Source organism: Cnephaeus nilssonii, assembly GCF_951640355.1.
Source record: "Cnephaeus nilssonii genome assembly, chromosome: 2".
NCBI lineage: Eukaryota > Metazoa > Chordata > Mammalia > Chiroptera > Vespertilionidae > Cnephaeus > Cnephaeus nilssonii.
Window position 1 is genome coordinate 78106851 of NC_137073.1, and position 12225 is coordinate 78119075.

Genomic DNA, 12225 nt, shown 5'->3' on the forward strand with positions numbered 1-12225 from the left:
CCCTGCTTACGTTTAAGTCCTTTATCCATTTTGAGTTTATTTTTGTGTATAGTGTAACTTGGTGGTCTAGTTTTGTTTTGTTTTTCCGCATGTATCTGTCCAATATTCCCCAACACCATTTATTGAAGAGACTGTCTTGACTCCATTGTATGATCTTGCCTCCTTTGTCAAATATTAATGGAGCATAGTGGTTTGGGTCGATATCTGGGTTCTCTATTCTATTCCATTGGTCTATATGTCTGTTCTTGTGCCAGTACCAGGCAATTTTGAGAACAGTGGCTTTGTAATATAGCTTGATATCTGGTATTGAGATCCGTCCTACTTTGTCCTTCTTTCTCAGGATTACTGCAGTTATTCAGGGTCTTTTTTTATTCCAGATGAATTTTTGGAGAGTTCTTTCTATGTCTGTGAAATATGCCATTGGTATTTTAATGGGGAGTGCATTGAATCTATAGATTGCTTTGGGTAGCATGGACATTTTAATGATGTTGATTCTACCAATCCATGAACATGGTATGTTCTTCCATCTGTTTATGTCTTCCTCTATCACATTTTTAATCTCTCTTTCTGTAAGTTCACTATTATTTTATAAAAATACCATAGATTTCTGGGCATTAATTTTGTATCCTGCTACATTGCCGGATTCATTTATTAAGTCTAATAATTTTTTGATGGAGTCTTTAGGGTTTTCTATGTACAGTATTATGTCATCTGAAAATAATGACAGTTTTCCTTCCTCTTTTCCAATCTGGATACCTTTTATTTCTTCTTCTTGTCTAATTGCTATGGCTAGCACTTCCACTACTATGTCGAACAAGAGTGGTGAAAGTGGGTATCCTTGTCTTGCTCCTGTCCTTAGGGGAAATGGTTTTAGTTTTTGGCCATTGAGTACGATGTTGACTGTAGGTTTATCATATAAGGCTTTTATTATCTTGAGGTATGATCCCTCTATTCCCACTTTCCTGAGGGTTTTTATCAAGAAAGAGTGTTGGATTTTGACAAATGCTTTTTCTGCATCAATTGATATGGCTATGTGTTTTTAAAAAAATATGGAATGCTTCACAAATTTGCATGTCATCCTTGCACAGAGGCCATGCTAATCTTCTCTGTATCATTCCAATTTTAGTATGTGTGGTGCTGAAGCAAGCACTACAATGACAATATCTTAATAACCAGTATAAAAATAGACATGAAACAAAACCGTACCCAAAGGAATCATCACAAATTAAAGCAACTTTATAAAAAATTAGCAGTTATAAATCTATCAAAAATTAAGACAGGATAGTATTGGCACAGACACAGACATATATATCAATTAAATAGGAGACTAAAAATACCTCCAACACATATGGATGGAAATTTAGTATCTGATAAAAGTGATGTTTCTAAAAGGAAAATAAGAGAAGTTGGATTATTCAATAAATGATGGTGATAACTATATAGCCATCTCAGAAAAGTCAGGCCTATACTTCACCAAAAGAAATTATATATGGATCAAAAGATTTAAATGTAAAAACATTTTTTTAAAAATCTACTGTAAAATACCATGGAAAAACTTTTATAAGCCTGGAGTGGGGGATAGGGAGTGTCTTTATAAATGACAGGAAAACCAGAAGCCATAAAAGATTGAAATTCATCTATATGTAAAAATAAAAAATGTCTGCATAGCAAAAACCTCCATACATAAAATCAAAAGACAAATGACATACAGAGAATAACGTATCTACAACCTATATCACACACAAAGGGTTTTCTTTAACATAATAATAGCTTCTACAAATCAATATGAAAAAGACATATAACCAATTCTTTATAAAGTCAAATGATATGAACAGATAGTTCACAGAAAAAGCATACATGATTCAAATACAAGAAGAGATGCTCAACCTCACTCATACATGCTCATTATATATCTAAGAAGAATGATAAAAGTAAAAGAAAATTGTTAACATGTTCCTGTGAAAAAAAAGGCCCTCTCATCTACTGCTGAAAAAACAGAAACTGATATAATCCCTATAAAGGACAATCAGCCAGTATCTGCCAAAAGAATAATCATTCCTTTTAAGCAGCAATTCTATTTCTAGGAAATTTAACCTTCAGATAAATATACAAAATGGCCCAATTATAAGTTATTGCTATTACTACATTGTTTGAAATAGCAAATAATTAGGAATAACCTAAATGCCTACCATATGAGACCAATATTACTTTATGGTATGCCCAAACAATGGAATATATTATCATCATTAAAAATAAGGATAGCACTATTACTAACAAACGAAAACAAATATCTGTATACAAATGTCCACAGCAGCTTTATTCATAAATAGAGGCCTGGTGCATGAAATTCGTGCACGGGGGGGGGGGGGGGGGTCCCTCAGCACAGCCTGTACCCTCTCCAATCTGGGCCCAGTGGGATCGGGGCCTAAACAGGCAGTCGGACATCCATGGCTCCCAATCGCTCGCCTGCCTGCCTGCCTGATTGCCCCTAACAGCTTCTGCCTGCCAGCCTGATCACCCCCTAACCACTCCCCTGCCGGCCCAATTGCCCCTAACTGCCCTCCCCTGCAGGCCTCCTCGCCCCCAACTGCCCTCCCCTGCAGGCCTGGTCCCCCTCAACTGCCCACCCCTGCTGGCCTGGTCACCCCTAACTGCCCTCCCTTGACAGCCTGGTTGCCCCTAACTGTCCTCCCCTGCAGGCCTGCTTGCCCCCAACTGTCCTCCCTGCAGGCCTGGTCCCCCTCCAACTGCCCTCCCCTGCTGGCCTGGTTGCCCCCAACTGCCCTCCCTTGCAGGCCTGGTTGCCCTCAACTGCCCTCCCCTGCAGGCCTGGTTGCCCCCAACTGCCCTCCCCTGCATGCCTGGTCCCCCCCGCAACTGCCCTACACTACAGGCCTGGTCCCCCCCAACTGCCCTCCCCTGCAGGCCTGGTCGCCCCCAACTGCCCTCCCCTGCAGACCTGGTGCCCCCAACTGCCCTCCCCAGCTGGCCTGGCCCTCCCCAACTGTCCTCCTCTGAAGGCCTGATCGCCTCCAACAGCCTTCCTCTGATGGCCATCTTGTGGTGGCCATCTTGTGTCCACATGGGGGCGGCCATCTTGTGTGTTGGAATGATGGTCAATTTGCATTATTACCTCTTCTTGTGGTGGCCATCTTGTGTCCACATGGAGGCAGCCACTTTGTGTGTTGGAATGATGGTCAATTTGCATATTACCTCTTTATTATACAGGATAGCCAAAAACTCAAAACAACTCCCAATGCCCTTCAATGGATAAATAGATAAACAAAACTAGTACATCCACACTATGGAATACTACTATTCAGCAATAAAAAGGTAAAAAACTGTTGATGCACAAACCATTTAAATGACCCTGTAGGGAACTCTTTTTAATGAAAGAATGCCAATTCCAAATGTATGAATCCATTTACACAACTGTATATACCAGTAATACAATGCAATTTTACTAGTACATCACTTTTTTGAAATGATAAATTTAATGGAGAACTGGTTTCCAGAAGTCAAGGAGAGAGTGGGGTGGGGGTGAGGCAGAAGTGGGTGTGTCTATAAATGGGCACCACAAAGGTTCCCTGTGATGACAGAACTGTTCAGTATCTTGACTGTAGCAATGTCAGTATCCTGATTGTGATACTGTACCATAGGTTTATAAGATGCTATCATTGGGGAAAACTGTATAAAGGGTATATACACTGGAATCTCTCTGTATTCATTTTTACAACTGGTGTGAATCTACAGTGATGTCAACATAAAGTGTAATTTAAATTTTTTAAGAAGAAAGCAAGAGAAAGAGGAGCTCTTTACTATTTTGCAAACATCTCCAAGATGTACTATAAGGAAGAGAAAGCAATATGGAAGAGAATAGTATACTATTATTTATATAAAAAAGAAAAATGTTCATATTTGTGTATACATAAAGTATCTCTGGCAAAGTAAACCAAAAATTGATAATACTATATATTTGTGGAAAAGGGGAACTAGGAAGCTCAAGGACAGATGTGGGAAACATTTTACTGTAAAGTCTTTTTCACAGATTAGGAATTTTAAAATGTGGAATATATTACTTATTCAAAATAATAATAAAATAGAAATTTAAAAATAACATTTAGTTTAGATTCTTGCCTCTCACTATATACCAATTATACCTATATACCAAAGTCAATAACCATGAATAGAATTAATTTTAAAACTGAAAATTTTATATCTCTGGATGAAAACTCCCTAATCAGCCCTGGCTGGTTTGGCTCAGTGGATAGAGCGTCAGCCTGCGGAGTGAAGGGTCCCGGGTTCGATTCTGGTCAAGGGCACATGCCTGGGTTGTGGGCATAGTCCCCAGTGGCGGGCATGCAGAAGGCAGCTGATGAATGATTCTCTCTCATTATTGATGTTTCTATCTCTCTTTCCCTCTCCCTTCCTCTGAGAAATCAAGAAAAATATATTAAAAAAACAATAACTCCCTAATCATAAAAGCAATTTAAGAAATTGCAATAAAAAAGGAATCGATTTGACTAAACATTCAAAAACGTATGTATATAAAAAAAATCAAAAATTTAAAGAAGTAAACTTGAAAAAACTACTTGCAGCAAAGAGCTAGAAGGTACATGGCTTTTTTACACACATAAAAATCTCACATAAATTGGGTAATTACAGCACTGTTCTCCAAAGTAATCTGGCAATAATAATAAAGACTCAGAAAATCTTGGTCTCAGAAAAAAATTCTGGGAAATAACATGAAAAATTTAAAAATTTTTAAATTTTTTTTTACAAAAGTACTCCTTTAAGTTTCATGCTACCCATTATAGATCACCAGCCTTTACTGAGATGTTAAGTCACCCCAATATTCTTCTGAAGTCTTTGATACAGGTTCACAGATTTTTCCATCCCAGTACTTCCCATATGCACAGCTTCGGAATGCATAAAAATAAAACATACAAACAAATTCTAATTTTACCTTTAATTCTTATAGATGTCAGGACATTTCTTGGCAAGTAAATAAAATGCAAGCACTGCTTTGTTTTGCTTCCATTATAGGTCAGAAGAGTCTTTGCTTTAAAGAAATGGCAATTAAGAGTCTATTTACAGCTAGTTCAATGGCTCTGTACTAATAAACTAGCTGTAACTTCCTACCTTATCTTCTTTCAATATGGTGGTGAGTGGGGAGGATGATGGGAAGGAGATATATAAGATTTGCTCTGCAATAATTTCTGACATTCGAATAAAAATAACAATTGCCATGTTTTTACTAGTTGAGTCTGATATCCAACTCATTCTATATAAACAATGAAGTAGTTATCACATACATACCTGAGTTGCTGAACTGCCAATATTCTCAGATTGAGTATTAACAATACTTGGAGATGGATGCATATCAGAGGACTCTTCAACTTTTTTCTGGCTTTCACTAAGTGGATTGGATCTTTTCAAATTCTGTCTTGATATAGGTATAAGGGGTTTTAGGCGTTTCTTTCTATGAACCTGAGTAGGTTCATCAGACTCCAAATTATTCTTTGAACATATTAAAGACAAAAATCCCAGGGGTCTTCTGCCAGGTCTAGAAATACAAACATAAAGATATTGAAGAATATCCAGGAAGACACATTCTTAATACCAACTTCTTTCCATTAATCCTACAATGGCATATGTACTAGTAATATGGCACTAGTGCATAAAATTAGTGCTTAAAAGTGCATACAAATCACCTGAAAATCTTATTAAAATGAAAATTCTGACTGAATTAATGGGGGGTGGAGCCTGGGTTCTATATTTCTAACAAGTTCTCAAATGATGTCCATGCTGCTGGTCCCATGATCATACTGAATAGTAAGGCTCTAGAGCAGATGTTAGCAAACTAGGCCAAATGTAGCCCACCACTTGATTCTATAAACAAGTTTTACTGAACACAGTTGTGTTCATCTGTTTAAGTGATTGCTTTTGCACTATAAATACAGGGTTGAGTAGTTGCAACAAAGACATATGGGCCACAAAGCCTAAAATATATACTACACAATCTTTAGCAAAAAAATTTGCTGACCCATATTCTAGAATACTGCTTCTCAGTCGGTTTTAACCCCAAACCCCATGATGCCTCCCTCCTTCTATATTCAGCACATTTCTTAGACCAGAAAAGATATTGCTGAGCTTTACTTTCTGTAGTTTAGATAACTAGAATGGTAGATTCACTAAATATGCCTTTTAAAGCTACATATGCCCTTCCCCCCTTTCCTTTAGTGGAGGTTAGTACATGTCCTTCCGCTTCAACTCACCAACACCATATTAATGACTTTAAAACTGCTGACAAGAACAATAATTATCCATAAGCCAGAATGCTTTGCTCTAGAGTATGAGGAAAATAATGTGGGGAAACCTGGCTTTGGGCTTAAATTCTACACTTACTCTCATAGAGACAAAGCCATGGTTTGCCTTTTTGGTATGCCATAAGAGAGAAAAATGCACATTTTCTGGGACCTCAATAAAACAACATCCAAAACTACTTCTGATGTTAGCCCTATGTCTCAGATCATCTACATGTGCACTGGCAGCTATTACATGATAGAATAAATAAGGATCAAAATATTAACCAAGGACAATGTGGAAAACCAAATGTACAATACTAAACTCTAAACATTTTCTATCTAAAGAGTCAAAGTTTCAGCCCTTAGAGATTTTCTCAAGATACCTTGATAGTGGGGTTTTTGAAGATGATGTGATGCTATCCACTTGTTCAGACTTAGAAGCTGCACAAGCTCCTTCTTTCTTATCAGACACAATCACCTTATCCTGAGGTAACTGAGGTGAATTCTTTTCTATATGTGTATCTATTATTTTATCAAGAGGTCTAGATCCCATACTCTGAAAAGTTGCTTCAAGTTGTTCTTTCTGAGGTTCTGGTGTTGTATGTGTGCTTTCTGAAGTAGGGAAGATACTTTGTCCCTTGTAAGACATCCCTTAAAAAAAACAGAAAAAAAAAACAGTAAGAAAATATATTAAAATTAATACAACCAATGGAACTTCAATATTTGAAGGAAAAAACCCATAACATTCTATCATAAATGTGCTCTAGTAAGCTAAATTATAATTAGAATAAGCTAAATTATAAATTAGGGAGTTACCTGGACGCTTAAGAATAATATAGCTAGCTAAAAGTTAAAGTAACAGCTTCTCAAGAATAGTCTTATCAATATATTTTCACCTAGAAAATCTCTCCATAAATATTTCTTAAACTAACAAAGTGATCATTTTCTAATCTCAGGGTATAGCGAAGGACCTACGAAAATTCCTTTGAACCCAGCTTTCTAATTCCTAAAATGTAGTTGTTGAGCTTTCTGAGGAATCCTGTAGAGATGTGGTTTTCTAATAAATACAGGAAGAGCCGAAACCGGTTTGGCTCAGTGGATAGAGCGTCGGTCTGTGGACTGAAAGATCTCGGGTTCGATTCTGGTCAAGGGCATGTACCTTGGTTGCGGGCACATCCCCAGTAGGAGGTGTGCAGGAGGCAGCTGATCGATGTTTCTCTCTCATCGATGTTTCTAACTCTCTATTCCTCTCCCTTCCTCTCTGTAAAAAATCAATAAAATATATATTTTTAAAAACAAAAATAAATAAATAAATACAGGAAGAAAGTAGACTTTTATGGCTACCAAAGTGCCAAATCCATAATCTCAGCAGGGGGAAAATCTAATAATAAATGCATGATTCTTAGAGAACAGTGAGCAAGACTCTGCTTCAATCCCAAATTTGAACAAAATGCATCAAAAATAATCAGGGGTACTTAGGAAAATATAATCACATTAAAATTTATTTACTCACCTGTCTCCTCAAAAACATTTATTAATTCCTTTGAACATACCTGTTTTAAGAAAATTTACAAAAAAAAATTAGAAATTCATTTATCAAATAAAATGAAGCAGGCTGGGAGAGGTCAGTGGGGGCAAAAGGAAACATATGTAATACTTTCAACAACAAAGAATTTTTTTTTTAAGTTAACCAAAAAAGTCTGCATGTGAAAACCACATAAAATAGTCAAATGACAAATAACCAACTGGGAAAAATATCTGCAACTCATATCTCAGGCATATATAAGAGAGTTCCTTCAAATCTATAAGAAAAAGATTAACAACCTAATTAAAAAATGGGTAAGGAATACACAGTCATCTCACAGAAAACACAAATGGCTTAAAAATATGAAAAGATGTTCAAACCTTACTCATAATAAGAGAAATTAAAACTATTCTGGGGACCACTTTACACCTATCAGATATACAAGGATACACTCTGATGTCTGCTATCATCTAAGGACTACTGGTCTTCAAGTGTCCCTTTGAGAATACAGATGCTAAATTAACTTTGCCATAGTATGGTTACATAATGTACATACATTGTAAGTACCACAAACAAAAAAACAGAGGGTGCTAAGAAACATACAACACAGTGCATGCTGATTGAATCTGCATAGTATTATCAGGCTTCCCTAAGATAGTGATGGTTGAGTTAAAGAAGTTTGTATGTTTTAAGGCAGGGGTGGAGAAAGTCTGGTTCATGCGCCATATAAGGCCTGCGAAATCATTTCGTCTGTTCCTGCCAAGGCATTCGGTGTGAGTTAATTCAATGTTTGACCAAATATAGAAGGCTAATTTTTAAGTTGATATTATAAATATGATGTTATAAATATTTATGAGAATGATGTTATAAATATCCAAATGGTCCTTGACATAAAAAAGGTTCTCCACCCCTGTTTTAAGGGAACGGTTCTGAAAAAGAAGTAGCAAAAAAATGGCCTGGCACATGAAGGAGTACTGTGCTTTAAAAAAAGAAGATGGCCTGTGGGATTTGGCCTAAACTGGCAGTCGGATATCCCCCAAGGGGTCCCAGATTGGAGAGGGTGCAGGCTGGGCTGAGGGACACCCCCCCATGCATGAATTTTGTGTACCGGGCCTCTAGTCTACATATATAAAAGCCTAAGCGACCATTATGACCGAGCGACCGGAACGACTGGTCAACTAGTCACTATGACGCATACTGACAACCAGGGGGCAGACGCTCAATGCAGGAGCTGCCCCCTGGTGGTCAGTGCACTCCCACAGCCAAACTCCCACAGCCCCTCCCTGGCCGGCCAACCTCCCATGGTCCCTTCCCTTGGCTGTCTCCCCAATTGGCCCCGATCAGGGGGGCTGGCCAACCTCCCATTGACCTTCCTCCCGATCAGGGGGCCGACCGGCCAACCTCCCATGGCCTCTCCCTGCCCCCCCCCCCGGCTGGTTGGCCCCCCCATTGGCCCCAATTAGGGGGCCAGCCAGCCAACTTCCCAGGGTTCCTCCTCCCGGCTGGCCCCCCAAAAGGCCTTGATCGCCGGCCAGGCCAAGAAACCCCACCCATGCATGAATTCATGCACCAGGCCTCTAGTCTTTATCCTATATAAAAGGCTAATATGCAAATTGACCAAATGGCAATGACTGGTCGCTATGATGCACACTGAACACCAGGGGGCAGACGCTCAATGCAGGAGCTGCCCCCTGGTGGTCAGTGCACTCCCATAGGGGGAGCACCACTCAGCCAGAAGCCGAGCTCACAGCTGGTGAGTGCAGCCTCTCCCGCCTCCTTGGCAATAAGACATCCCCGAGGGCTCCTGGACTGCAAGAGGGTGCAGGCCGGGCTGAGTGGACCGCCCCCCCCCCCCGAAGTGCACGAATTTTGTGCACCGGGCCTCTAGTATAAAGAATATAAAGGAAGAAAACAAATCAATCTGTTATAATATGGCCATCTTACTTAGTGGCTCTCTTACCTCAGAGGTATATTCTTGACAATCATCTCTTAAAGTGAGTGAATGTTTTTTGGCAGGAGGAACATGGTCACTTTCATCAGACCCATAATGAAATCTCTTCCTAGACATAAGATCCAAATTAGCGGGAGGCTTTTCAGAAGCATCTCTTCCAGAATTAGAAAAACACATGGCATCATGGCCAACTGAAGTTATTGGAAAATTCATACTGCATAGAAAATACATACACATTAAATCAGTTAATTAGAGGTTAAAGACTGAGCTATTCCAATCAAAATTGCCAAAAACACTTCAAAGTAACTAACACATACATGGCTATGACCAAAAAAAAGGTTATTGAACTCCATTAATACTTAAAGGCTTAGAACTTAAATTCCATACTACAGAATTAAATCTGAGGTATAAAAAATGTCTGTCAAGTTAAATTTTAATCTAAAATGTCTCTTTCTGATATAAAAGACTTCAATTTCTAATTATATTTAATATACAATTAAGCATCTTAATCAGTGACTGTTAAAATACAACTTAAGAATTCTACTGTAAAGAATTAAAATGAGTATCAAAAATATATAGAAATATTACCTCTCCTATTTTTGCATCTTTCTGTGAATGTATTTAAGATATATATTTATTTACAAAGTAACAAAATTTAAGGTATATATAAATGTTTACAAAGTAACCATACCTTTAATAGATGCCACTTTATGATCTACATTTGTAGGTGTTTTTAGCTTTCAAAATACATAAAATACCACACAAGTTTCATACAAAAAAAATATACATTTGTGACATCTTCATCAGATATAAAATAAATGATTTCTTCTCTACCACATGATTACTAAATAAGATATCTAGAATTACAAATATTGGTAAATGGCTCGTTCCTATCAATACTATTTGATTCATAAAGCAATTTTTCTCCTAGCAAAAACAGTTTAGCTCATCCATTACCTCATGTCACCCTTTTCTTCTGTAGTCACTGACTTGACCAATATGGGCGCTGGCAGTAAAGGGTTTGGCATTAACTGTGTAGCGTTATCAGTAAATTCTTCTACTGCATTGGTTGGAATTTCCACCAGAGTTAAAATGAATGCTTGCTCTTCCTCAGCATCATGATGTACATTACCAACTAGATTCACTATCAAAATTCAAAAGTTAGTAATGAAAAGCTGAACCATGAAAGAACAGAAAATCATTTAATTTCTAAAAAAGTCTCAAAACAACTTATCACTAAGAATAAAAATTGAATGACATCCCCCCCAAAAAAGTAATTTTATAAAGGATAAAGATGATTCACTATGGAAATTTATAATTTTGAGCAACAAAATACTTCAATTTGTTTTTCTTATTTGTTTTTTTACTTTAAAGCCATCATAGACCTCTCCCCATCAAAAAACACACACAACTGTTTTGTTTTTTCCGCAGTCAAATCGGGGAATAAAAGCCATACTGTTAGGTTCTACGATACTTTATTGAAGCAGATTATCATACCTGCTAAATCCTGAGGATTGCTTACATTCTCTTGTTGGACTTCTGGAGTACTAGTTGGTATACACTGCCATAAAAATTAAAATGAAAAAGTAAGGTTGACCAAATCTCAGTTTTAAAAAGTTTTCCTGACAATTTGATATACTGAACAGTTATGGTTTCAAAACTCAACAATTATCTAACCCTATGCAATTTTTCAAAGTGTTTTTGAAACTTAGTTGTACCAATAAACATTTACACACAGCAATTCAGACTAAATTGTTCAATATGTGTAGTCTATGAAATGAATTTTGACAGGAAAGGGAGCCCTAGCTGGTTTGGCTCAGTGGAAAGAGCTTCAGCCTGGGGACTGTAGGATCTCGGGTTTGATACTGGTCAAGGGCACATGCCTGGGTTGTGAGCTCGATCCCCAGTAAGAGATCTGTAGGAGGCAGCTGATAAATGATTCTCTCATTATTGATGTTTCTATCTCTCTCTCCCTCTCCTTTCATCTCTGAAATCAATAAAATTATATATATATATGCTAACGTCTGGGCCCTATTCCCCTCCCCCGAGATTGATTTCATTGGATTGGGTTTGAGGATCACTCACTCCTACAGAGTCTTGTGCAACTCTCTTCCTTAACACCGATCAGACTAAGTTTATTCATTTGTTTCCCACAACTCTGTATCCCCATATCTCACATAGTGTTCAACACGTATCTTCTCAGATCCAGGGGTTAAGTAGCAAGAGGTGAATTCTCTGTGTACAAACACTTCCCTTTTCAAAGCTTTTACAACAAAGCTAGGTATTGGCTAGTTTATCTCTGTGCTCCAGAGACTAAAAACAATAAAAATTCTATCACAGTACATTCTTGCAAAGACAAAACAGATCAGTGGTTGCCAGGGGCTGGGAGTGGGAGAGGAGGGGTAACTAAAGAAGGACACCAGAGAATTTGGGGGATGATT

General features: G+C 37.9%; 1 protein-coding gene across 1 annotated transcript in view; it reads right to left on the reverse strand.

Moving 5' to 3' along the window:
• The window catches only part of BDP1 (BDP1 general transcription factor IIIB subunit), a 95069-nt gene that overhangs the window by 4081 nt on the left and 78763 nt on the right, over positions 1-12225 (reverse strand). The window contains 6 exon segments of the mRNA XM_079788025.1: positions 5320-5566; positions 6692-6959; positions 7822-7861; positions 9794-9998; positions 10742-10928; positions 11282-11345. Coding sequence (XP_079644151.1) covers positions 5320-5566; positions 6692-6959; positions 7822-7861; positions 9794-9998; positions 10742-10928; positions 11282-11345 — 1011 coding nt within the window.